Consider the following 26,018-nt stretch of genomic DNA (forward strand, 5'->3'; position numbering starts at 1 on the left):
TCTTTAACTTTTACTTCTTCCAAGAACAGAAAGCTGTGGAGCATGTTTGTTTGATTCCTGTTCTTTGTTGTCTTGTTGTTTTTCCTAAACTGTGTTTGCAATGGTGGATCAGTTACTTTTCTTCACCTATCCTAATGTTTTAATGTACTGTAAATGTCGCCAAATCAGTGCTGCCCTGACAGCCTGTTAGACGAATAATTTGAATAAGAAATCATTTGTATTGCGTATAGTGTCGAACGCGGCCATCCGCGTGTAGCCGCGGGGACTATACTCGGAAAGCTGCGCGGACGCGTGCGCGCGCGAGCCGGACGCGGACGCGGAAAAAAAGTATACCCGGGCCTTTAGAGCCCTTTGAAGCTGCATTGAAACTGTTGAGGTCCGCTACTACTGAAGTCAACTATATATTTTTCACAAAAAGTTTAATTTCTTCTCGACTGAACGAATAAAGACACACATCTTGGATGACATGGGGTTGAGTAAATTATCAGGAATTTTTTATGAAAGTGGAATAATCCTTTAAATAGTGGCACATTTACTAGGGTTCATTGTAAGTGAAAGAGACAACAATGCTTCCAGCTTTCCTTCTGTCTGGCCTTTCCCGTCCTCCATCACTGCAACCTGATTCCTCTCCGTTGATCTCGACTTTTGCCTTCATGTTTTTGCCTTTTAATTTGCATTTATTTGGCTGATTTACATGCAGGCAGAATTTTAACCATTCCATGGTTGAAATTCAGAAATAGTTATGGATATTTATAGCCTGAAAGCTTTACTCCATAGCTTTACTATGAGTGCAGTGTGACTGATGATGATTCATTTACCCTTTTGTACTTTTATCAACTGCGGTTGTGCTGCATTCATCACAGTTTTTAAAGGACAGTTCACTTTTTCACCACTGTGTCATTTCAGTATATGGAAAAACAGCATTTAACCTGCGATTTGTTATTTGAATTAAAGGTGATTTCCAATTATACAAGTCTTTATGCTACTTATCTTACAAACAGATCTCAGAAAAATGCTGGTTTTACAAATATAACGCTGGAATGTTGGCCGTTAACATGACTTCACTTTGATCATAGTCATGCCAACACAATTATGAATGTCTATTGTCAATACAGATGACGGCAGATGACATCCGGCTGACCACGGTGGAGATGAAGAACGAAATGGGACCGTCCGATCTGTCCAGGGGCCTGGGTGACCCGAGAAGCACCATGCTAGCCTACGACAGCTCCACCCTCCAGTACCGCCGGGCGGCCATGGCTCGACAAAACTACGGTCACAGCGCCCTGGAGCGTCACGCCACCCAAAAGAAAAGCAGGCTCAGGAGACGGGCTTCCCAGCTTAAGGTGAACATACCTGACCTGTCGGATGTCAACTCCATCGACAAGTGGTCGAGGATGATCTTCCCCACCGTGTTTTCCTTCTTCAATGTAGTTTACTGGCTTTACTACGTCCATTAAACCAATCAGAAGAGAGGAATGGACCAGAAAACAACACCAACAAAGAGAATTAAAAAAAGAGAATTAAACAGTACATCGCTTTTGCTGATTTATTTCGAATACGGAGGAAGGACTAACGAAGGGCAAAAAAAAATAAAAAATTCAGGATGGACTCTTTTTTTTGTTCTGAGAACATAAAACTTTGAGAAAGACATCAACATCTGAGGAACTGGAGATATAGACATACACAGGAGCTCGTTCCAGCCATTCAGTATATCACTTATATTTGTCATATGTAGATTACTCTGTGGATCAAATATTTATGCTTGTATTTGCATATATTTTAAGCATTTGTTTTTCCGGTTAGTATATGTTTCCTTGGTAGCCAGCTGCACTCGAGAAAGCTTTACAAATGATTTTAAGAGGAGTCAGTCTTCGAAAGTCTATTTTCGTATAGTTAAGCTGTATATCAGGTATCTTTTAAAAGCATGCTTCGCTTTGTTTGTTTTATTTATCTCTTACAGAGAGCTGCGGCACTGCATTTTCATTTTAAAAATTTACAACTACTTCTGTTCTTCAAAATGAGTTTGCGGGACACAATGCAAAGACACTGTCAGCAAGCCATACAGGGTATTTTCCAAACACGTCCTTTTAATATTGTTGTTTTTTCTTCTTCTTTTTATTTATTTTTTTGACGTTGGGCCAATAAGGAAACTCTTCCTATTTAGATTTTATCCAATGCAGGGAAATTAAAATGAAATATTAGCTGACGGAGCCATGACAAAGGACTAACATGGAATTACATGGATCGTTATTACCCTGATGCTTGGACAAACTGTTCGATCTGACGTCAGACGTACCCAGGAGGTGTAAATGCTAAACAGCCCTCATCTGTACACTGTATGAACTTTGTGTGGTGAGCAGCTGGGAGGACACGTGGCTGTTTAACGTAGGTGCATTGGACAAGGTGGGTCGACCTCAGCAATGAAAGACACAATATATCTGTAATCCATTTACACTATTGATAGATATAAGTTGAAAACTAGTAGCTGATATTACATTATGGTAAAAAAGAAACTTTTCTAATTCAATAGTTATAATATCGGATGTTAATGTTATGGTTCATTATTTAAACGTATTTTTTGGTGTATTAGATTTCCTAATGTTGAAGACTTTGGTTGAAAAAAAATCTTGCTTCTTAAAAATAGAGCAAATGATCTGAATCTTTTTAAAAGGCCTCAAAGTGCACCAATGATATTTAAGCAAGGAATAAATGACATTACTACTATGAAATTTACAGGAATATGTGACAATATGTGAAGGATCTGGATCATACAATCAAGGCATCTGTCAGGCAATTTTGTATAAAATCCTGTAAATTATAATATTTCATAATGACTTGTAAATATATATATAAATATATATATATTGTGTAATGACTGTCAACAATAATGAAAATGTATCTAAATTAAATTATTAAAGCTTAATGAAGCTTATATCTCTTACAGGTGATCTTACAGAATTTTCCTTATTGTTTCTTGTTTTAAAAATGTCAGCCTTATGCTGCGTGCACACTGCCAGTGACTTTGGATTTGACCTGGTATTTAAATCCGTCTCTTTTGTCCCCTTTCGATCACTTCTGTACTTATTTTCTTTGAGGGGTGGTCCGTGGAGACTGTGGGCGAGTCCCTCTGCTTTCGTTTAAACGCGAGCGGGATAAATGATGGGTCTCTGATATTTCAGCCCAATTGATGAAATAAACGTATGCAACTTTCCCACGCTCGCAAAATGAAACTAATGAAAGATGCATAGATCAGCCACTTTGGTTTTAACAATGAAAATCTAAAGATAGTGCTGTACACTGTGTGTTTGCGCTAGAAGTAAGAAAAGATGTAAAATATTGCACTCTGTACATCACAGTAGATAAATGGGCGGAGAGTAGGTGGTTCTTTTGTGGCTGCTAGGACACATTCGACCACATGTGCTTTTTCGACTGAATGTGGTCGAATGTGGACGAGCTCAAAAAGTTTTGAACACCGTTTACACCTGTCTTTACACGTCGTCCACTTGTGATCCGATCATCAAAACGCATCTTAATACCAGGTGGAAACAGCCCCTTAATCCATCTTTCTTGTCCACTTTCGAACACTTTCTGTCCTAATTACTGGGGGTCTGTGAGTGAGTCTGCTTTCGTTTAATAGCGAGCAGGAGAAACAACTTGTTTAATTTGGTGCAAACTAATATAATGTCAGAGCGGAGAAGCCACTTCAGTTTTAACACTGGGTTCATACTATGCTAAAAGTCATGTCCTATATAAAACTGTGCTTCATACATTACACATAAGATAAAAGGCGAAGAGTAGGCAGTCTTTTGTGGCTGCTCGAACACATTCGACCACATGCACGTCTACACCATAAAAAAGAACTCCAGTTGAATGTGTGTTCGACTACCTCTGAATGTGGTCGAAAGTGGACGAGCTCAAAACTTTTTACACTCCGTTTATGCCTGCAGCGTTGTCCACTTGTGATCTGATCGACCAAAAAGCATCGTAGGAGGCGTTCTTAATTCTTGTTGTTCTAGTGCCAACTACACTGACCTAAAGGATTATTAGGAACACCATACTAATACTGTGTTTGACCTCCTTTCACCTTCAGAACTGCCTTAATTTTACGTGCCATTGATTCAACAAGGTGCTGAAAGCATTCTTTAGAAATGTTGGACCATATTGATAGGATAGCATGGAGATTTGTGGGATGCACAACCCGGGCACAAAGCTCCCATTCCACCACATCCCAAAGATGCTCTGTTGGTTTGAGATCTGGTGACTGTGCGGGCCATTTTAGTGCAGTGAACTCATTGTCATGTTCAAGAAACCAATTTGAAATGATTTGAGCTTTGTGACATGGTGCATTATCCTGCTGGAGTAGCCATCAGAGGATGGGTACATGGTGGTCATAAAGGGATGGACATGGTCAGAAACAATGCTCAGGTAGGCCGTGGCATTTAAACGATGCCAAATTGGCACTAAGGGGCCTAAAGTGTGCCAAAAAAAACCATTCCCCCCACACCATTACACCACCACCACCAGCCTGCACAGGGGTAATAAGGCATGATGAATCCATGTTCTCATTCTGTTTACGCCAAATTCTGACTTTACAATCGTAATGTCTAAACAGAAATCGAGACTCATCAGACCAGGCAACATTTTTCCAGTCTTCAACTGTCTAATTTTGGTGAGCTTGTGCAAATTGTAGCCTCTTTTTCCTATTTGTAGTGAAGATGAGTGGTACCCGGTGGGGTCTTCTGCTGTTGAAGCCCAACCGCCTCAAGGTTGTGCGTGTTGTGGCTTCAAAAATGCTTTGCTGCATACCTCGGTTGTAACGAGTGGTTATTTTAGTCAAAGTTGCTCTTCTATCAGCTTGAATCAGTCGGCCCATTCTCCTCTCACCTGTAGCATCAACAAGGCATTTTCGTCCACAGGACTGCCGCATACTAGATGTTTTTCCCTTTTCACACCATTCTTTGTTAACCCTAGAAATGGTTGTGAGTGAAAATCCCAGTAACTGAGCAGATTGTGAAATACTCAGACCGGCACCAACAACCATGCCACGCTCAAAATTGGTTAAATCAACTTTCTTTCCCATTCTGAAATTCAGTTTGGAGTTCAGCAGATTGTCTTGAGCAGGAACCTACCCCTAAATGCATTGAAGCAACTGCCATTCTTAAATTTTAAGACCTAATCTAATCACCTTCCAATCCTCTGTGAGGTGATACAAGACAGCGTGTCCGGTCAGTCCATGATTTATACTCTAAATCCACAAACACGTGTTGGACTTCACATGACACTGCACTGCGCCGCTGGAGCGATACAGTACAAAGGAAAACTGTGGATTTTGGACACATTCTCTCGGATGGATCTTTGCAGCGCCGCGTGAAGTTAAATGGGTGTTTTTGCTGCTGCTTGATAATCAGCGTGGCACAAAGCTCCGTGTGCTCGTCGTTTATTAATTATGACCTGAAATAGACGCACAGTGATTTTAGGAGGATGGCTTGTATGCGTATCTTGAGACAGCGTGAAACTACTAGTCAACATTTAGAGTGGATCAAAAAAGTTTATCAAAGTTGTCCTAAGAAAAGAACGGTTATTGTTCAAACTTTTATTAAAGGTTTTGATCCACTTCAAATGTTGACTAGTATATATTTGTGCAATGTGCTCATGTCAAATGATCAAATTTAATTTGAAGCTTGTGCCGTATAAACACAAACATCAATCCGATCACATTATTAAGTGTTCATGTAAACGCTATGATAGGATTTATCAATCAGAATGATTTCATTCCGATGGAGGCAAAAGGTGTCCATGTAAATGTAGCTAATGACAAACAAAGCTTTACTTTCTCTTCAGTCATTTGCGCACTATGCTTTGCGTTTCAGAATGTTCGAACGCCAGAGGTTTTTAATAAGTTATTTGCTTTATTTACATCTTAGTCCCACATAATACTGTATAGATAGATAGTATTGTATGTACATATAATTGTGCGTGTGAAAATTATTCAGTAAAATGCAGTATCGAATACACTTTAATATTGTAAATACATTTAGTGCATTGACCATTCACATACATTTTGTTTAAGCTTTATTTGTACACATTACATTAAAAGTACTCATTGCTTCGTTGACGAAGCTTCTTCTAGAAGCAACTGCTATGTTTTATTAACCAAAAGATGGCGCTGTTTTCGACACCCTCGAAGCTTTGAATCATGGTTCGAAACAATCACGGGAAGTATCGGTGCTTCAGTCGAGGCTTCATTTTCCCATCATTACAAGCAGCGCAATCACAGTGCAGCTGACGCTTTGCTAGTACAGACTAGGAAGTATAGACTTGGAAGGGTTTTGTGCCGTCTGGGCAGTGGTTCAGTCAGCAAGGTCACATTTTTAATTCCTGAAAACAACATAAAACACAACAAGAAAATTCTATGTTTGTGTAATTTTGTCAAATGTATTAATTTTATTTTTTATTATTTATTTTTTGCCCCAAGTAATTTTAATGATTTGTCTTTTAGGTCCCATGCTCTTGATTTTTTTATTTATATTTCTGTATGAGATTTTTGATGTGCAATATAGCTCTGGGAATTAAATGATATTCAAAAAATGTTCTCCTCAATCTTTTCAACATTCAGTAAAATCTTCTATGATCGGTTGTTAATAATCTGTTCAATGATTTTCATCTTAAGCGGCGCCAGCCACAAAGAAAATCCCATCTGAAAAGCTCACAACTCTCCTCTCATTACATGGCGAAAGACGTATGATGTAAACTCCACTGCTTCACTCCCATTGGTAGTCGCTCATGAAAGTCACTCATCATTTGCATAAAGTTGTTCTTTTCTCAACATGGTTGCATAGCTGGATACGCCTACTTCCTGTCGCCAACCATCACTGTCGCTCATGCCACTGGAAGTCACTAAATTTTATGGATGGGCACGAGTACTCGATTGCTCGAGTACTCGAACATGGCATCGATGATCGATCACGAAAAACGATGATCATGTGGGTTTATTTATTTATTTTTTGTGATTTTGGCGACATTTGGATGTCTGGTTAGCATTACTAGCGCGTGTGGTAGTAAAGACTTGGTGCGTGTTTGATATTGTGTTGAGCTACGCAGACCAGCGTATGACATCAGTAACATTAACATGCGTGATTCAAAAACAAACAGATAAAGTCTGCGCTACCGCACCCCGCCGATCCGTGCAATTCTGTGAAGCCGAACACTGCTCCCATTACTAAGGCACTATGGTTTAAATGCCGTGATTTTGGGAATCACTTCGGTAGGACGAAAATACAGTCAATCAGATGTCAAATGTACAGCGGCGTCACAAGTTCCCTCATATCATCTCATATTTGAACATCAAATGTCAAGAGATACCAGAGAGCGATACAGTTAACCGTTTAGGTTTACTTCATTATACAGCTATTCCTGTTAGAGGTTTCTGTTAAAAACATTTTATACGAGATAACTCGTCAATTAAAAAAAACGCTTCCCTGCCAATGACGAAAATTTCCGGTTTTCCGCAATACCGCTATTATCCTCCAGGTGGCGCACTTCCGCAACTTATACAACAAGTAGTGCCTCACGTGAAAGAGAAAGAACTCAGTGTATGTTATAAAGATCGCTCTGCCTCTGATTTCTATCAAAAGTCCTTCACAAAAATGGAATTATCTCAGCTTTTTGCGAAAATTTGGTGTTTTTTGATGAAACCTACCCATATTTGAGAGATGATAAAAAGAGAATTTATGAAGGTAGGATGAAACGGTTTTTTTGTTTGAAAGCAGAGGGTCTGTTCTTTCATTTGATATATTGTATGTTTATATATTTAAAGAAGAACATTTTCTGGAAGGAATTACACTTTAGTGAAAATCATGAAAAATGCTGGCGCTGGCTGGCAACTTTTTTTTTAAACACTGGCGGGGAAAGAGTTAATAATCTAGTATGTGTTCATTTTCTTTCATAGTTTCTTCAAAATTGAGTTTTATTTGAGTGTTTTTAATAAAAATATTTTCATTTTCATTTTTTCAATGAAAAAATGACATAAATGCACATTCCTACTAAGTTTCTATTAAAATTAATGAGATTGCATCACTCTACTGTTGTCACTTGTGGTGTGCATGCACCTTTAGTCAGAAAGACTACATCAGTGTTAGTGTTAGTTTGTTACTGCGAAAAAAAAGACCAGTCCATTTAAGTACACTGTCAGAAAAAAATTACCTAATATGTACCATTTAGGTACAATATACATTTGGTACTATTGTGAACCTTTGAGGTACTAATATGAACTCTTTGGGTACAAAGGCATACTATTTAAAAAGTTAAATAAAATCATAGGTAAAAAATTGGGAGGTTGTGAGGTTCAGTTATCAACTAATAGGTCAAAAAACATTACAAGAAAATATTTGAAGTAAGTAGCTGTTTATATACTCTTGTATTGTGATTTTCAGAATTCAATGAACTCTTAGGGCACGTGTACACCAAGCGTTTAAAACCCTGGCGGATGCCGACTGTGGGCGCTTGCCAGTGTTTTTTTTCAGCTAAGCACTTTGGTTGCTATGATACTTCTGCTTTGCATATCAGTCGCTGGTTGGTTGTTGAGGTATTTGTCCCGTGCCTCCTCCATTGTGATTGACAACCAAGTGAGAAGTGACATTGACAAGCTGAGCGTTTCACCCAGTGTTGAACATTTTTCATTTTTCATTTGAATGAGTAAAAACGCTGAGTGCTCAGAAAAAAAACTGCCAGCTGCTGGGGTTTTTGTAAAGGGAGGCCACTTCCATTACAAACATCCGCCGGCATAAACGCCTTGGTTTACACGCCCATCTAATCTTTAATTTACAACTATAAAATGGTCCTCATTTTCAATTCAAATATATGACAAAATGTGACAGTCAGCTCAAATGACGAGTTAAAAAAGATGCCACAAAAGTTAATTTGTCTTACTGGAAATAGATTGTGTTCATTGTGGGAAACATCTTTCAATGCACTGTGCTCTGTTGTTTACAGCACATGTTAACAAATACATTCTATGCATTCAGACAGTTGGCATACTTAGCACAGTATGTCTGCTATATACTACAGAAATAGAAAGCGTAACATGTTAGCATGCTGTTCCAAACATAGCCACCTATTAGATTTGGCAGAAGAGCGTTATTGGATTTGTTAAGTCATGTTCTGTTTAAATCCCATTGTAGGCCGGTTGGGACATGTAGACGATTAGATTGCTGACAGTTCATTATCTCTTATTTGTTTGGAGTTTTGTATTCTGCCAACAGAGCCCTAGACTAATATCTTTATGGTTCCTTGAAAAATGATGAGTGCTTTAATACATCTGGAATATTTTCAATAGCTATTCAAATGTGCATTGACATGTTATGCTTAAATTACCATAAATCCACGCAGAAGAGAGGAGGAGGAGATTTAAATGATGTTATTCTCACCAGGTGATTGAGAGACTTGGGGAGAAACTGGTGCATGTGTTTCCAGGAGTGCTGATTGGAGTGGGGTGTTGCGGCTGCTCAGAATGCATAATGCGCCAAAACACTTCCGCTCCTCTGAGAGATAGAAAGGGGGAAAGTAGTTTTCATGGGCGGTGGAGTCTGCCACGGGGGACATTAAGGCAGAAAGGCATGAACGTTCCAGTGCACTATGAACTATGCAAAAGAATAGCCCTGCAGGCCAAAGGAGCAGCTAAATGAAAGCTGGGCGGAAATAGAGATCAGGTTTTTTTTTACCTCAATAGACCCGTAGTGACTCACACAAACACGCATCACCCTGTTGACTTATCAGATAAAACACCAGGTTCCCGCAGTACTGAAAAACCTGGAAAATCAGGAAATTCGCATTCACATTTTTGGAGTAGTCAAAAGAAAAGTCATGTTTTTTTAAGTGCATACACTCTTTTTGTCTAGCTGTAAAATATTTAACCAGTTTAAAAAAGTACTCTTTGTGTAAAATAATTTTTTGTGTGTATGCTCCAATAAAAAACAATTTGATTACTTACATGTACAATGACATCTAGTGATACCGATAGACACTGATAGTTTTGCTCTTAACTCCTTGTTTTTAAAGAATTATGTCGTGAAAATGCAGTGCGTACAAACTGCAGTTCTGTTGTCATTGTGACCTAATTCCAAATGTCCAAAAATGGGGGAAAAATGCTTTTATCTGCTGATAACGGTTATAGGTCTATCCGTAACTTATAACAATTCTGCAGTACAAGGATTATTAAATGACTTGTATGACATTCCAGTACAAATAACTTCAAGATTATTTATTATTTGTTATATATATACATATACCTGATAATAAGTAGGCTATATAGTAGGCTTATGCTGCGTTCACACCAGCCGCGGTAGAGGCGTCAAGCGCAAATGATTTCAATGTAAGTCAATGTAAAAACGTGTATGCTGGTATAACCACCAGCTAAACCAGCACCAAACCAGCATGGGAATTATGCTGGTATATGCTGTTTTTTTCAGTAGGGTGCTGTTTTTGTTTATTGATTTATTTTGTTAAAGCAACACTATGTAGTTTCCATGTAAAAATGACTTACATCTCCCCCATGTGGTTGAAAAGCGCAACAGTGCCTGGTATGAGACACTCTTCTGCAGGCAGGGGGAGGGGCGGGGCTGTGTTTCCTACCCTCCACCGCCACTTTCAGAGTGTGCTTGTAGCAGCTAGGAGGCTGTTCAGGTTAGAGCAACAGTACAATTTGTCCAGTTAAAAGTTGTTCTATCACTGAAATCATTTTAGAGACATTATTTAAAGGTAAAAAAACTACATAGTGGTGCTTTAAAATGTATCCATTGATCATAACTGTTTTTAAGCACAAAGGATAAGCACATAGATGGTTGCAGCAGTAAAGACATAAACAAACAGCTTTTGTGGAACAAACGAAACTTCCCGTAAACTCTGGAAACTGACACAGTCTCCGCACAGTCCAACAACAAAAAATTACCTAGTGCTAACGTGACTTACTGACAAGACATTTAGGGCTCTATCATACACCCGGCGCAATGCGCGATGCAAGTGTCTTTTGCTAGTTTCAACCCGGCGCAATGATCATTTTCACGTTTTAATGCACCAAATTTTGCGGCCATATTGGCGCGTTGCTATTTTGAGGCAATTAAAATAGAATACGCCATTGACCAACAATATATGGCGCAATATTGTTTTTGTTATTTAATGAGCACATAATAATAAAATAGAAATATGCGCCTATAAACGGGACGACGTTAATTTGCTTGTCACATCGATCTGCAGCAGCACATAAACGTTTTAAAATATGAAAAATTAAAGGATTAAAATGTAAATGATTATTATTGAGTCTCTTGGACATAAATGAGGACCGATTATGAGACGTTAGAAGGCCTAAAGAGCTGCTTCACCTGTAGCCTGGTAAGTAAATAAATACTTTGCTTTCAACAAATGCATTTATTTTAAAATGTTTTTTTAAATGCTACCTCACGGATTTATTGTATATGATGACTCTGTACCTGTGGATATGGTGAGATGAGAAACATTTTTAAGTAATGCTTTAAAAAAAAACAACGACCCTGTTCGAATGCTGAAACGGCTCTCTGCACGTTTGTAAATTCTTTATCTCTTGTTTGTTACAAATAAAGTATTTTTAGAGTACAAACCTTTTCTTGCATATTTGCAAATTATTTTATGAGATTACAATGGCTGTTTCTCAACTCCAAGAACGCAAAGAATGGACGGAAGATTGGTCTTGCCAGACGACCTTGGAAGAACAAACTCAGAAGGTCACGAGAACACAGAACGCACTTGTGAGAATTGAGATGTGTGCGATCTTCCTGTTGGTCACCTGACCTGCCCAGATTTCAGCCCGCAAGTCTGCACTCGATGCATCCTCGATATCAAAAACACATCCGTGTATTTTCATGCGTCTTGTACTTGCGTTCTTGAGAATTGGGATTGAACTTCGCCGGTTAATGATGACATAGAGCGAGGACACAAGGACGCAAGATCGCTGAAGAACGCATAGAAACAGCCATAGATTTTCTAGGATATCAATACATTTACAGCAATTAAAATGTTTACTTCAAAGACTAAAAGAAAACGGCTTTTAAAGCAACACTAAAGAGTTATTGCTCTTTGCTCCCCCTACAGGTTATACGCGTAATTGTTCATTAGCACTGTCGTAAATACTGTAGCATAGCCGGCTCTGATTGGATTGTAGGTCTGCCGTAAAGCAAGTTTTTGTAGTTTTCACTCGAACTACAGGACCACTACCCGACGGTTGGAAACTTCTTCAGTGCGGTTTTGGCCGATAGAGGGCTGCAAAGCGAATGTGAAAGTGCCATTCACCCTGTTTTGAGTGGATGAACCACTGAAACTCTTTGTGTTGCTTTAAAGGTTTTAATACAAAAAATACAGTTTTAATACAAATGAAACAACACAATTTTACATTAATCTTAAACTGGTGGTCGTCTTCCTCCACTTAGGGATTAGGCATGGCACCAGGTGCAACTGGCTTTTAAAGGGGATGAGAGCTTAGACTCTCATTGGTTTATTGCACGTTACCCCAAAACACTCCCATTACTCATTAGGAGAATAGGAACAACCCTTTGAGGTGGTGCGCATAAACCATTTATCCAATCGTTAAATTAGCAAAAGTTGATTTGTACACTCCCGTTTAGACCTTGCCCTTTAGACAATGCACTTAGATCGTTAAAATAGGGCCATAAGAGTTTGAAAACCGACATCAATACACATCATTCATCATTAATCCAAACATTAAAAACGATGACATACACTAACTTTCCACACTCATGTAAGCATGTAAGATAACCGGGCCACAGCTAAACAGTAAACAGAACATGCAACATGCTAGCGTGACTTTTGAAAACCGACATCAATACACATCATTCATCATTAATCCAAGTAATAAAAACGACGACAGACACAAACATTTTTACACTCATGTAAGTAACCAGGTCACAGGCAAACATTAATGCAACATGCATTGCTAGCGTGACTTACTGTACTGATAAAAAAATACATTCGGGGGAAAATAAACACATAACGTAATAATCATACTTACAGGTTGTGGTTAGGAGACGCATGTTTTTCCAAATAAAGTTGCTACTGAACCATCTTTCATGGCCAAACGTTTAGCAAAATCCCGCCTTGAAAAAGTTATTTTAACCACTGATTTTTCCTTTGGTAGTGAAAACAACACAAACCTTTACAGCTGAAAGCACAGGTCAGGGTTTTCATTTCTCACGGGCAAGACTAAAGTGTTGCCTTCATACGTAGACAGACAACAGGCAGGAGACTCAAGAATATCGATCACGTGATTCAGAGTTGACTCCCTAACTTAGAAACTAATAAACATTGTTTACATTGATGGACATACATGACACACTGCAATACAGGTAATTTTCAATATTGGATCTGTCTGGCACTTTAAAGTCATCTGTAGATCACCTTTGAACTACAGAGATCTAAATTCCTCTCATCTTCACCAGGCCTGAAGCTAACTCCGTTAAAGGACTTCACCTGCACAGAGCCACACTGTTATATTCAATGTCAAGTGTAGTTGCCATGGAGATTTGACTGTCAGGAAGTGAAAGCACAAGTTGGCTGTTTTAAAGACAGGGTTGCATGTTCACCCCTGGAGTTGGCAGTCAGTGTGACGGACGCTGCGGTAATTAAATAGTAAAAGTCTGCACGCTGGCCAGCGAGAGGCAAGACTGTCACGACTACAGCTGGCACAGAACCTTACAGAACCATTAACAACAAATATAGTCTTCCTAAACCACAGGTGCAACTGCATAGTAGTCCCTACTGTGGTTCACTGCTTTAAATTAGATCTAAATGGATCTTTACAAATAGTCTCTTGATTCTGAGATCTTTGCGGTATGTCACATTTGTGTCTGTTTTTAATTCTCCTAAGAAATGTTAAGAATGACAAAACATGACACACATGACCTTTGAATAAGTGGGACTACCACAGAGCAACCTCTGGACAATAAAAGAGAGAAAATGGAGAAATAAGACAATAAACATGGATGAGTAAGACCCCCTGCATAGCACAACAAAATATTGTGATTTCCCCTCTTCTACTTTATCATTCTCTTTGTCTCCGTTTCCTCTGAAACGGCCCTTGTGGTGAGATGTGAGGGAAACGACAGAAAAGCAGAGTAACCACATGCTTTCCGCTCTTCAATGCTTCCCTGCCACTGGAGGAATTAAGGACTCACAGATCTTTGTCCTATTTGTCAGGAAGTGCAGGGAAAGAGAGGAGGGGAAGGAAACACAGACAGAGGAAAGGATGGAAGAGGGATGATGCTCTACTATAACAGCTGTGCCACTGTGCTGCATGAAACAAGAGGGCCAGACATCCTGGGACGAGGCGGACGTATACTCAAGTACTGAACCTCTGCTTTCATCAAACTTACACAACACATGGTGCGCTGCAGGGCTGTGTCAGCCTGTGACAGCTGCAGAATGGGTGTGTGTGTGTTTTGCGACAGTATATTACAAAACTCACACAGACACATGAGCTCTGTGCTTTTAATCACATTACTGTATATATCATATACATTGTTCATTGTATTAGTCATTTTTCATTTGCAGTGGCTTTAGCCGCAATCATTGTTTTGCAGATGTTGTATATGAAACAACTGGGTTATTGCATCCACACTCTGTTGTTCAGTACCATTCATTATTTAGTGGTGTTTGCTGGCAAACCACCTGGCAAGCATGTTACCTAGCAAAGCTGTAAAATACCTTAAAAACTGTATAGTTACAAGATGAAAGCATCATTGTGGGAGTATTGTTTGGGCAAGCAGCACTTATATTTTCTTTATTTATGCATTAAAGAGCACCTATTGTCCGATTCACGTTTTTACATTTTAAAGTTATCGTCTCCAACGTAAATCTCTTTTCTTGGACTACAACAAACACACGGATTGTAGGCAGGAAGTTTACTTCCTGCTATTGGTGATGTAGTAAAGACCGACATTATCATAATTCCTCCCGCGTTGGACTCACAGCCTGTAAGTTAACTCCTGTTAGCATTGCATTGTGCAAAAATCTTCAAAACATGGTAAGGAGCGTCACATTTCCGGCTGACGTCAGAGGTATTCAAACCACAATGTACTTTGTAAAAAATCAGGGCTGGGTTACCGATAACGTTGTCTCTTAAGTTAAACCTTAACTACAGGTATACCTTTTCTAGGCGTGTTTCCCGAACTGTACCTTAGCGGGTTTCTTAAGGTATACTTTTTTATGTACGACATTACCAGGTGCTGTCCATGGCGATGGTTCTGAATAGGTTGATAGCGATTGCTCGACAATCAATTATTCACTTTATGTAATAGGTTTCGCTGCGTTATGAGATAGCGGTGTTCTTTATTAAAGAAACATTTCAGAAATAGTTTAAGTTACATTTATTAGAAATATCTTGTAAAAATATTTCAAATTGCAAACAACTAAATCCAACCTTGTATATTTTACACTTAATAAAATATATAAAAACAAACAGTTGTTCATTAGTTCACACGTTTATTGTGCTTGGACACTGGATGCGCAAGCAGTGCGTTTACAATGCGGATAACGCTTAATGGAGGCATTTCTGGAGCCGCGCCTGTCTGTTTACCTTAAATATAACATTAAAATATATATTATATAATATATAAATATATATTATGATTGCTTTAGATTTTAGCTTTTATTAGATTTAATGTGGAAAATTTGTTGACCTTAGGAGACTATAGACGGTTTCATCGGACGCACGTGCGCTGACGCGATACACGTCTGGATCCGAACTTTACTTCGGGTTTCGTTTTTTTAATGGTCTGAGTAGTTGCTAAACTGATCTTTTGAACAAATGCCTCGTTGAAAATAACAAATGTTTTGGTTTTCTAGGTAATCTATGTGTTGTTGTTTTTTGTTTGTTTGTTATATAAATAAACTATGTTTAAAGAACTTTGTTGTTATTTATTCTTAGCGGAGTTAACCGGAAGTTACGTGCGGACCACGACAGCCGCTTGTTTATGTTGTTACTGCTGAAACCATCTATACAAGCAGTAATCAAGTGCGCATGTTTCTTTTGAATGATTATAAAGAATATGGCATGCAGTTGCCTCAAAGTCGAATTTGTTTAATTTGCAGCTAAAATAGCCGGTAAACTAAAGATTTAACAGATATGAAATGCCCAAATGAAATGGTGAGATTCGCTGTATAGCTGCCAGTTTCACCAACTCCTCCACCCAAAATCATTTTTTTTATAGTTTCTTAAGCCTGTAATAATAGTTCGCAACTAATATTCCTTTTGAAAACATAATAAAAAATCTAACAACCATCAGTGTAAAGATGTCTAATTATGTGAATGTTTTATTCTTTTAATAAAACAATTGCCTAATTGAACACAGCGTGTACTTCAACTTTTTTTTACAGATATTTAGTTATATAGACTGCAATCTACACAAGCTTTTGTCACTGTAAAATTACTTAATACAAACGCAACAAAATTAAGTTGAGTTAACTAATAGTTCTAGTATTACTCAGTTTAATTTACTTTTCTTGGTACAGGTATCTTTTTTATGGTTTGTTGTTGTTTCCATAAACATTGATTTAGACTTTATCTTTCTGTGAGATGAGGGCACGAATTGTTTATTCAATCAACGCGCCCAACCAGTTTAGTTTTGGGCAGCTGTAAAGCGCGACATACTTCAGTATGCAGTCTATGCATAAGCACCAGTCTTCTGAACAATGGTAATTACAAAAGTCAAAGATGAAACAAAATCTCTTCTAAATCTCAAAGATAAATGAACATTAAACACTAAAAAGTCTTTCTTTTTAGTTAAAAACACATAAAATAGCGTTTAAATTTAAATTTCACTGTCCAAATGCAGTCCCATGCAAAGCATGCTGGGAACTACGAGTCTACTGCCTATTTAGCTATGTTTACTAAAATCATTCATGTAGTTTCAACACAAAATTATTAAGTTAATTTCCTTCTTACAAATTTAAGTGGATTATACATGATAAAATAAAGCTGATTTACTCAATAAAGTGTTCATTTAGAATTACTCAAATTATTCATCTTTTTATGTTATTTTAACTGAAATTTTGATTAAAATTAAAAGAATACATTTTTTAAATACAGTTTACTCGTTTAATCTCTGTTAAATCTATTAAGGCACAGAAACACTTCTTACAGAGTGCACAAAACTGCTGTTTGTATCACGGTTTAGTCAGTAGTAAATTCTTTAAATATGAAAACATAGACTAATTACAGGCTGTGAGTCAAAAGCGAAATTACGATAATGACTGTCGTGTCCACGCCAAGGAAGTAACTGTTGCCTACAATAAGTGTGTTTGTTGTAGTCCAAGAAAAGAGATTTACGTCGGAGATGATTACTTTGGGATTTGTCCCTTTTGCATATCGTTAACATGTACAAATACACACTTACACACAAAAGGAAATGTAAAATTATGAATCAGACCATAGGTGCTCTTTAAGTTTGATCTGTTTTGGTAAGTCCTTCCCAATTCGGGTAAAAAGACACGTTGGTGCAATACAGAGTTGTGAAGTGCTGACGTCAAACAAGTTTGTCTACATTATGGGCACGTGCACATTCCTGACACGTTGTAAAAACATCTGCACTTCTGCACAGTGTTTTGAGTCCTTTTGATATAATCATTGCACGGTGAATAAATCCTTAACATAATCTACTTGTCAAAAGTTTGAGATCATATTTTAAAAACACAATAGTAATCAAACCAACTCAAAGGGGTGGTACCCTTTCAAAAGGATCACCTTTGGACCTGAGTTCATATTAGTACCTTAGAGATACATATTTGTACTAAAGAGTGCGTATTAGTACCTCAAAGGTACATATTGGTACCAAATGTATACATGTCTGTACCTAGGTGTCGCACATTAGGACCATTGTAAAGGGTACTGCCAACAGCTCCAAAAGTTATCTACAAAACTGATTAAAGCCTAGCCTGTTGTTCTTTATAAGATGTTTTTTTTCTTTGTCGTGTAGCTGAACATCACTGTATCTTGAATTGAGCTGTTGTTAATGTTGTCTCTGTCGTTTAATTCATGTTTCGCTTACTGTTTCTTTGGCATGCAGTGCTCTGACAACATACCTTCACCATTGACAGGTGTTTGCAGTCAGGGGAGTTTGACAGGTGTAGTCTTAACCCATTTCTCTCTCTCTCTCTTTTCTTTGGCTCACCCTTTTATATGCCCTTGCTTTTAGCCTCACTCATACAGGTGATGTGAGACGTGTGCAGGCAGCTTCTCATAAATTCTCTTTCTGTGCCGGGCACAGAAACGTTAGGATTTGTATCAAAGCGACAGATCTGTCATGTAGGATTTATTGTCATTCGCATTGACAGCTGAGACATTATGACCTGGACAGACCCTCTTACCCTCTTTCGCAATGGCTGGAAGAGACACAAGGACAGAGATGGACCTATCAGGAAGGTGGTCTCCAACCTGCTGTTTGAAGACCTGAAGAAACGAGACCAGCCCAACCGCCAGTATGCGGGCAATGCCATCAAAACCAACAAATACAGACTTTGGTCGTTTATTCCCATGAACTTATTTGAGCAGTTTCACCGTATGGCCAACCTTTATTTCGTGGGCCTCGCCATCTTGAATTTCGTCCCGGTGGTGAATGCGTTCCAGCCGGAGGTGGCTCTCATTCCCATTTGTATTATCCTGTCACTGACCGCTGTTAAGGATGGTTGGGAAGACTTCCGGAGGTACCAGGCTGACCAAAAGCGCAACAATACGCCTTGCTTTATATTCAGCAGGTAAACAAATAACAAACTTTCTCTGCTCCAATATTTATAACACTTTTATCAGACGGCGCTCTGGAATACTTGATTCTGATTGGTCAGTTGTGACAGTTGTGATTATTTCTGGTTAACAACCGGGAATACTGAACACACTGCTTATACGGTTTTTGCAAGACATCTTAACTAGTACTTCTTAAATGTTTAAACTACACTCAAAACTACAAAAAGTTTAGGGCTGGGTCAATATTTGACAGAATAAACTGCTGGGTTAAAAATGACCCAATGCTGGGTTCTTTTAACCCAGTTTATTGCTACTCAACCATGGGTTGAAACAACCCAGCTCTTTTTAGAGTTTTATTACTCGCTGTTTTTTTTTTCTCATGTCGAGTTTAAATGGGTTACAAATGACAAATTTAAATTAATATTTTTTGTCCAATTATTTAGTCATACAGCTAATAAATGTGTAATAAGAAGGATAATGTAGCCTACATCCAGTCGGTTGTTATCACCATACACACGGTTGTTATTTTTGACCAATGTTGGGTAAATTTTGGACACTACACACAGCTGGGTTCAAATTGACCCAATGCTGGGTTATAACTCATGGTTGCATAACAACAACCCAACATTGGGTCATTTTTAACCCAGCATGTGTTTTGTCCAATATTTACACGACATGGGTAAAAAATAACCAAGCCATTTTTAGAGTGTATAAACCTATACAGGGTGTTCGGGACACCTTACAAAATAAGTGTCAGTTCTTGCATTTGATTGCACACAATGCATGTTTTTTTTGGGGGGGGGGGGATTTTATTTAAAGTTTTCGCATTATACAAAAGAACCCCCCAAGCCAGCATAAAAAGGTTATTAGAATAAATAACCAAATAGATACACATTTACACCCGTAAGCATACAGTTTTGACATGTATATGTGTATATATGTCTAAGAACAAGTATATGTGCAGATGCAGAATATAAATGAATATATAATTTATAAAAAGTTTTTCCATGAATTTGATCAAGATATAAATAAAAATGGCTCACAAATCTGTAAAAAAATTTTTGGTTTATGCATGTGTTTTAAAAGTGAAACTGTTTAATACTTGACAAAATAGTAGTTCAAGACACGAGGTGTTGGAAAACAGTGTAACGTGCTGCAACAGCCATTGATTTTTAACTGACACACCAAAAAATTACTAACAATGTGAAATGGGTTAAATAACCTGGAATTACAGATGACTACACATTGACTAAGTTATATCTCTTTTTTCTCCTGCACTCTTTTATACTTCTCTACCTTCTTCACTCGCTTGCACGCACGCACGCTCCCTCTCCTCATCTCTCTGTCGTGGTGCAGGCTCACTTGAATTTGCGTTTTACTTCATCTGCGTTTCGAAACCCCATGGGAATTTTTGACCTAGAAAAAAAATCGTGTGGGAGATTTTTTCTTTTCTTTTTGAAGAGCTGCACAATGTCTTGCATCCGACGCATCGTGTGCATTTTGACAAGATCCTCATCATTGCATAGCATCAGAAGACAGTAAGGCAGACAGAAAGACAGACAGACGTCATTTAGATCTATTCTAGAATAGACAGAATAGCTTGTGGGAAGAAATGAGTAATTCACCACACTTGAGAAGGGTTAGAGATTCTCAGCAGTCACAGGTACACTGTGAGATATATTTTTATTTCCAAAAGAGAATCCAAATCCATCACTTATTGCCATGGTTACTTGCTCTCTTTCATTTTTTTTTGGGCTAAGCTGCTGCTCCATTTTGTGATTCCTGGTGTGTTTCCAAACAGGGGAGCCCAGGTGGGCCGGCAGCACAGGAGCGATCTGTTCGGGTCGCTTCTGAAACAGATTCAGTGCTGGACTACCGTTCTGACGTGTCTTTCATGCCCTCAGGGGACGTTACATGCACTTCTCTCTTTTATTATTCAGAAAATAAGTGGTTTTAATATGATTTGTGTCTTTTGGACAGCTCTTGTGTATAATACATAATGCTGAGTTTCAAAAAGAAGCCAACCAGCTTCACTTAAAGGGGCCATGGCACAATACTTTTTTAAGATGTCAAATAAATCTTTGGTGTCCCCAGAGTACATATATGAAGTTTTAGCTCAAAATACCATATATTATTATAACATGTTAAAATTGCCACTTTTGTAGGTGTGTGCAAAAATGTGACGTTTTGGGTGTGTCCTTTAAAATGCAAATGAGCGGATGAAGTGCAAACACTGATCAAAGTGATGGTGGTTTGTTGCAATTGAAACTCAATTGTGCTGTGAATTATTTTCTTTCTCTCTCTTTTTTCTCTGAACTAAATGGCAGTGCTGTGATTGGATAGTGCATATTAAGGGGTGGTATTATTATAATAAGAGCTCCTTATGACATCATAAGGAGAGCCAAATTTCAATGACCTATCTTTTCATGTGCTTGTAGAGAGGTTGATAGAAGCACTGGGGACGAAATTATAGCACTTAAAGATGGAAAAAGTCAGATTTTCATGCCATGGCCCCTTTAATGTTTACTTGTTGCATATTGCATTTCGGGAGAGTCATAGTAGTTGTGAGCTGAGATATACAACCATTTTGTTTTATTTTCATCCTTTACAAGGGCAGTTGTCCCTTTATAAGTCAGTTTCATTATGGTTTATTCTTATGTCCATGAATAAGCTATTGAATTTTAAATTGTTCCCAGCAGTCTTGCAAAACAAGGGGGTCTTCTGTCTAAAAGCAAAAAATCATTACACATATGTAATACTTTAAAGTTTTACTCTTGCTGATGCTTTTAATGTACACACGTTTGCCTCCCATATTTGAATTGCATGAAGCGTGGTGCTTTACTCCAGCGGTTATGATCGATTAGTTCCTATTCTACCCCAGAGGTAGACACTTTCATAATATTGTTCACAGACATTGTCAAAGCACCTTTCATTAAAAAAGCTCGGGGCAGAAGAAATGTTGCTTATTTCACATTGGCTGTTTAATTCACTCCTGCTGAGATTTTCCTCCGTTGTTGAATATTTGAGAAAACAAGTAGCTAGTTTTCAAATTCACACAAGGTTCATTGCCAAGTCTGCGGTTTTCCCACAGGCTACTTTTAAACCATTCCCACGGGTTGTTTTATCTGCGGGTTGAAGGTGGAAGAATAAAGAAAAAAGGTTTTTTATAAAGGTAACTACTATGCAGTGATTTTTCAAAAAGAAATGTTGCATAATGCAGTGACTGTAAAATGTCTCTTCTAGGTGTGGGAGTGGCATATTTTAATCATGTTTTGGTGTTTTTGCTAGGGGTGTTACGCAAAAGAGTAGTTACACAAACCTGGGAACCCTGGTGTTGGGGGTGTTTGCCAGGCCATTGCTAAATTATAGCCCTTCACACACACACAACCTCAGAAAATATACTGAAAATATACTGATTACTTTGTAAGGGAAAATATATATATATATACATCTGTTGGCCCAATGCCGAAACCAGTCGATATGGCAGAAGGGTCATTGCGTTCTGTTTTATTCGGCACTCACTGATGACGTTTTACCATTATGAAATTTAGGTTGTTTTATCTGACTCAAAAAGATATATCTCATTGTTTGTAATTATGAATCAAATAGATATAATTGTAGAATTTGGATAAATATTTGATCATTCTATTTACTCATGTTTATATTGAACTCATTCATTCAATTACCAATGTCGTATTGGTCTAGACTATTAAGTGGGTTCTAAACACATACTTGCATAACTTGACTCTTCTTTAGTTACATTGTGTACTACTAATAATAATTTCTTACATTTATATAGCGCTTTTCTCAGTACTCAAAGCACTTTACATATGAACGGGGGAATCTCCTCAACCACCACCAATGTGCGGCATCCACCTGGATGATGCGACGGCAGCCATATTGCGCCAGAACGCTCACCACACACCAGCTTATTAGTGGAGAGGAGACAGAGTGATATAGCCAATTAGTATGAGGGATGATTAGTAGGGCCAATGGGCAAGTTTGGCCAGGATGCCGGGGCACACCCCTACACTTTTTCGAAGGACATCCTGGGATTTTTAATGACCACAGAGAGTCAGGACCTCGGTTTAACGTCTCATCCGAAGACCGACTGAAAATTAAAAGTTGCGATTCTCTAGACCGATATGGCTAGGAACTATACTCTCCTTCTGGCCTAATAATCGAGGACTTTGCTGCCGTAGCATGGCTGCAGGAGGCGCAATGATATTAAGCAGCGCCTGAAAATAGCCCCCTTGGTAACTTTTAATAGCAGGGGACTATTTTTTTAGGCACTGCGTATTATCATAGTACACAATGTTTCTACAGAAGAGTCAAGTTTAAAAGAGGAAAAATATTGAAAATATTGAAATGTTTGAGAACAACTGCCATTGATCACTTGGTGACATATTTTCTGCAGCATCTTAAAGTAACAAAATAAAAAAATTACTCTTTGTTTAATTAAAATTGTTTTAAATCTATATTAGCTTTTTATTCTGTTAAATACAAAATAAGATATTTTGATAAATTATGGAAACCACACAGTTGACACCCAATTGACTTTTCCCTACTATAGAAGTCGATGGGTTTGCATGCATTTTTTTCTTGCGAGTGTTGATCTGCATTACACAACGACTGATCCCGGCAATGTTACTAGGTGCCCATTCCAGGATCGATTCTGCTATCAATTTTAGGTGATTTGCACAGAAGAACTCTGGCAATTTTATGGGATCAATGTGCTGTGTGAAAGGAATTTATGTGTTGGCTAAGGCAGTGGTTTTCAAACTGGGAGATGGTGCCAGGGGGGCCCCAGTTTTATGACATTTTATGAAATACATAAATTTATCATGAATTCTGTGTAAATATGTAAAAATATGTCTTTTTTGTGTAAAAAATAAGGCTACTAACCAAAAGCACTACTTTTTTGTATAATTTAATGTTTTTTTATTAAAATGTTGATTTTTAGAACAGATTTTTTGTCATAAATTTTCTTTGGGGGGCCACGAAGAAATGCACCGTACACAAGGGGGGCCGCACGCTGAAAAAGTTTGGGAACCACTGATCTAAGGTATTCCGAGTGCTTTTTACCTCACTACTTTCTGGTTGGTTAGAATATTCTGAAGTGTTGCTACTTTAAGTAGTTGCTTACTGGAACCAATTCCTAAAGTTTCTATCATATTCTGATCCTAAGATACAACTGGGGGTATATACTGCACTGTAAAAACGTTGGTTCAACTTAAAAAAGTAAGTTAACTGTTTGCCTTAAATTTTGAGTTAATTCAACTTAAAAAGTAATCGTTTTTACAGTGTGTACAGTATGTGAATTTCTAACAAATCACATGATTCAAAGTCTTATTCTTCTTCATGCATGAATGGCACAGGACGAATTCAGCAAAACAGTTTTATCCATGAGTGTAGGGTTTACTAAAATCTAAATCCTAAATACAGTATAAGTAGTGCTTATAGCAATACCTACCTTAGCAAGCATCATTGATAAGAAGATCCTACAAATAAGGTAGAATGGTTTGGCTCGCCATCTGTAATAAAGGAGACATATGTATGAAGAGGGATGGGGCAGTTGGTGTGGAGGAGGGATCCAGAAAGATTTGGTGTGCAGTGAATAGTTATTTATAGATCCTTATCCTTGTGATGGAAGATGCTGCCTTTAAATTTTCATTAGGAAGTACAACTGTCACAAACAATGCCCAAACAGATAAAGTGGGTGATCATCCGTATAGGCATCCCACAAGGTCATCTCCGTTCTGATCATCGACTGGTTTGGGAAGGGATGGTAAGGGTATCGATCAGTGGCGAGCCCCTGTCAGAGGCCAGAGAATAGTCTGAACCTTGTCCACATTATGACAATATTGCTGATGTGGCATGCATTAGAATCACAAACATGTAAGTGGGACGCACACTATAGCTAACATCTCACTTCCGCTCTTGAGTCACATTGACCTTGCACAAATTGTTCAACTTCAGCACAGTACAAGAATCTTTCACACACCAGAGCAAACGTGACATAATCTACCGTACAGTATACAGTGTCATTCAACTGTTTCTCTAACGTCTGGCATCTGAAATGGGAGGAATTTTGTTTTATCCTCTCACTTAGATAAGAGGAATGCAGCTGTGTTAGTGCATTAAAACATAAAAGACACTAAGAAATTCTCACGAAAGCCTTTAAGTACAACTTCTTTGGCATTTTTTTTTTATAGTAACAGCCTTGGACATCACACTAGGGACATTTATGACACTCATGCCATCACTTATTCATTAAATTTTTTTGTCAAACTCAAATTATCATTTTATATTAAAATGTCTTATAAGGGCACATACTCTTAAAAAATGCTGGGTTATTTTCAAACCAGTGTTGGGTCAAAAAGGGACAAAGCCAGCCGTTGGGTTAAATTAACCCAGAAAATGTTTATTTTATTTTTAACATCCCAACAAAGGTTAAATTACACCCCAGCGTGTTGGGTTCATCCCTTTTTGACCCAATGCTGGATTAAAAACAACCCAGCATTTTGCGTGGAAAAAAAACCCAGCATGGGTGTTATGTAAGGAATAATTGACGACGGGCCGTTGAATTATTTGAAAATAATTCACACCCAAGGTGGTAAGGTTTTTCAAATAATTCAAAGAACTGATGGGTTATTTTCAAAATTACACACATTGTGTTCATCTGAAAGATATGTATCTCATATGGCTGGAAGGTGAGAAAATCATGGGGTAGTTTTCATTATTCCCTGAACAATCGCTTTAAAGGTGACATAGAATGATTGAACGGGGTATTTATCCTTGTTCTGTGATGTGACATGTAGACAAAAATGTTTTTGTTTGGGTCTGTAATGCCTTAGAAGCTTCCTAAAAACCTCTCTCAGATAGCTCTATTAGGGTGGGGGATTTTAAACAAGTGGTTTTGCACCATTTTGGCTCCCCCTATTGGCTTAACTTGCAATCTCATTACTGATTGGCTGACTTTGCTGCCACTCTAAAAATGTAGCCAATTATTTTAAAGTGGAGGAGCAGTGAGATGCCTGTGATGTCATAAGCATCAGTTTTTCAGATTGGGTCGTTTTCTGGCTGACATTTCTAAATGTCTAGCATTTTTTGTATGTTTGTGAATGCGGGTAGACTACCATTATTCAACAAAGACAAGGTAAAAATGTTTTTTCATTCTCTGTCCCAGACACACGTGAGACCAAATCTGTTCATCAGTAATCTTTGTATCAGTAGT

At 38.1% G+C, this 26,018-nt stretch overlaps 2 protein-coding genes across 4 annotated transcripts in view; both read left to right on the forward strand.

The window, feature by feature from the left end:
• Nucleotides 1-2,944, forward strand: part of gabrb2a (gamma-aminobutyric acid type A receptor subunit beta2a) — a 61,043-nt gene extending 58,099 nt beyond the window's left edge. For both annotated transcript variants that reach the window (XM_065266543.2, XM_065266542.2), the window contains one exon: nucleotides 1,116-2,944. In XM_065266543.2, coding sequence (XP_065122615.1) covers nucleotides 1,116-1,460 — 345 coding nt within the window. In that variant the 3' untranslated portion in view covers nucleotides 1,461-2,944. The remainder of the gene's footprint in view (nucleotides 1-1,115) is intronic.
• A 15,286-nt stretch (nucleotides 2,945-18,230) lies between these two features.
• Nucleotides 18,231-26,018, forward strand: part of atp10b (ATPase phospholipid transporting 10B) — a 50,109-nt gene continuing 42,321 nt past the window's right edge. For both annotated transcript variants that reach the window (XM_065266526.2, XM_073812111.1), the window contains exon 1: nucleotides 18,231-18,795. In XM_065266526.2, coding sequence (XP_065122598.1) covers nucleotides 18,386-18,795 — 410 coding nt within the window. In that variant the 5' untranslated portion in view covers nucleotides 18,231-18,385. The remainder of the gene's footprint in view (nucleotides 18,796-26,018) is intronic.

The sequence above is a fragment of the Paramisgurnus dabryanus genome, chromosome 16, assembly GCF_030506205.2.
Source record: "Paramisgurnus dabryanus chromosome 16, PD_genome_1.1, whole genome shotgun sequence".
Taxonomy (NCBI): domain Eukaryota; kingdom Metazoa; phylum Chordata; class Actinopteri; order Cypriniformes; family Cobitidae; genus Paramisgurnus; species Paramisgurnus dabryanus.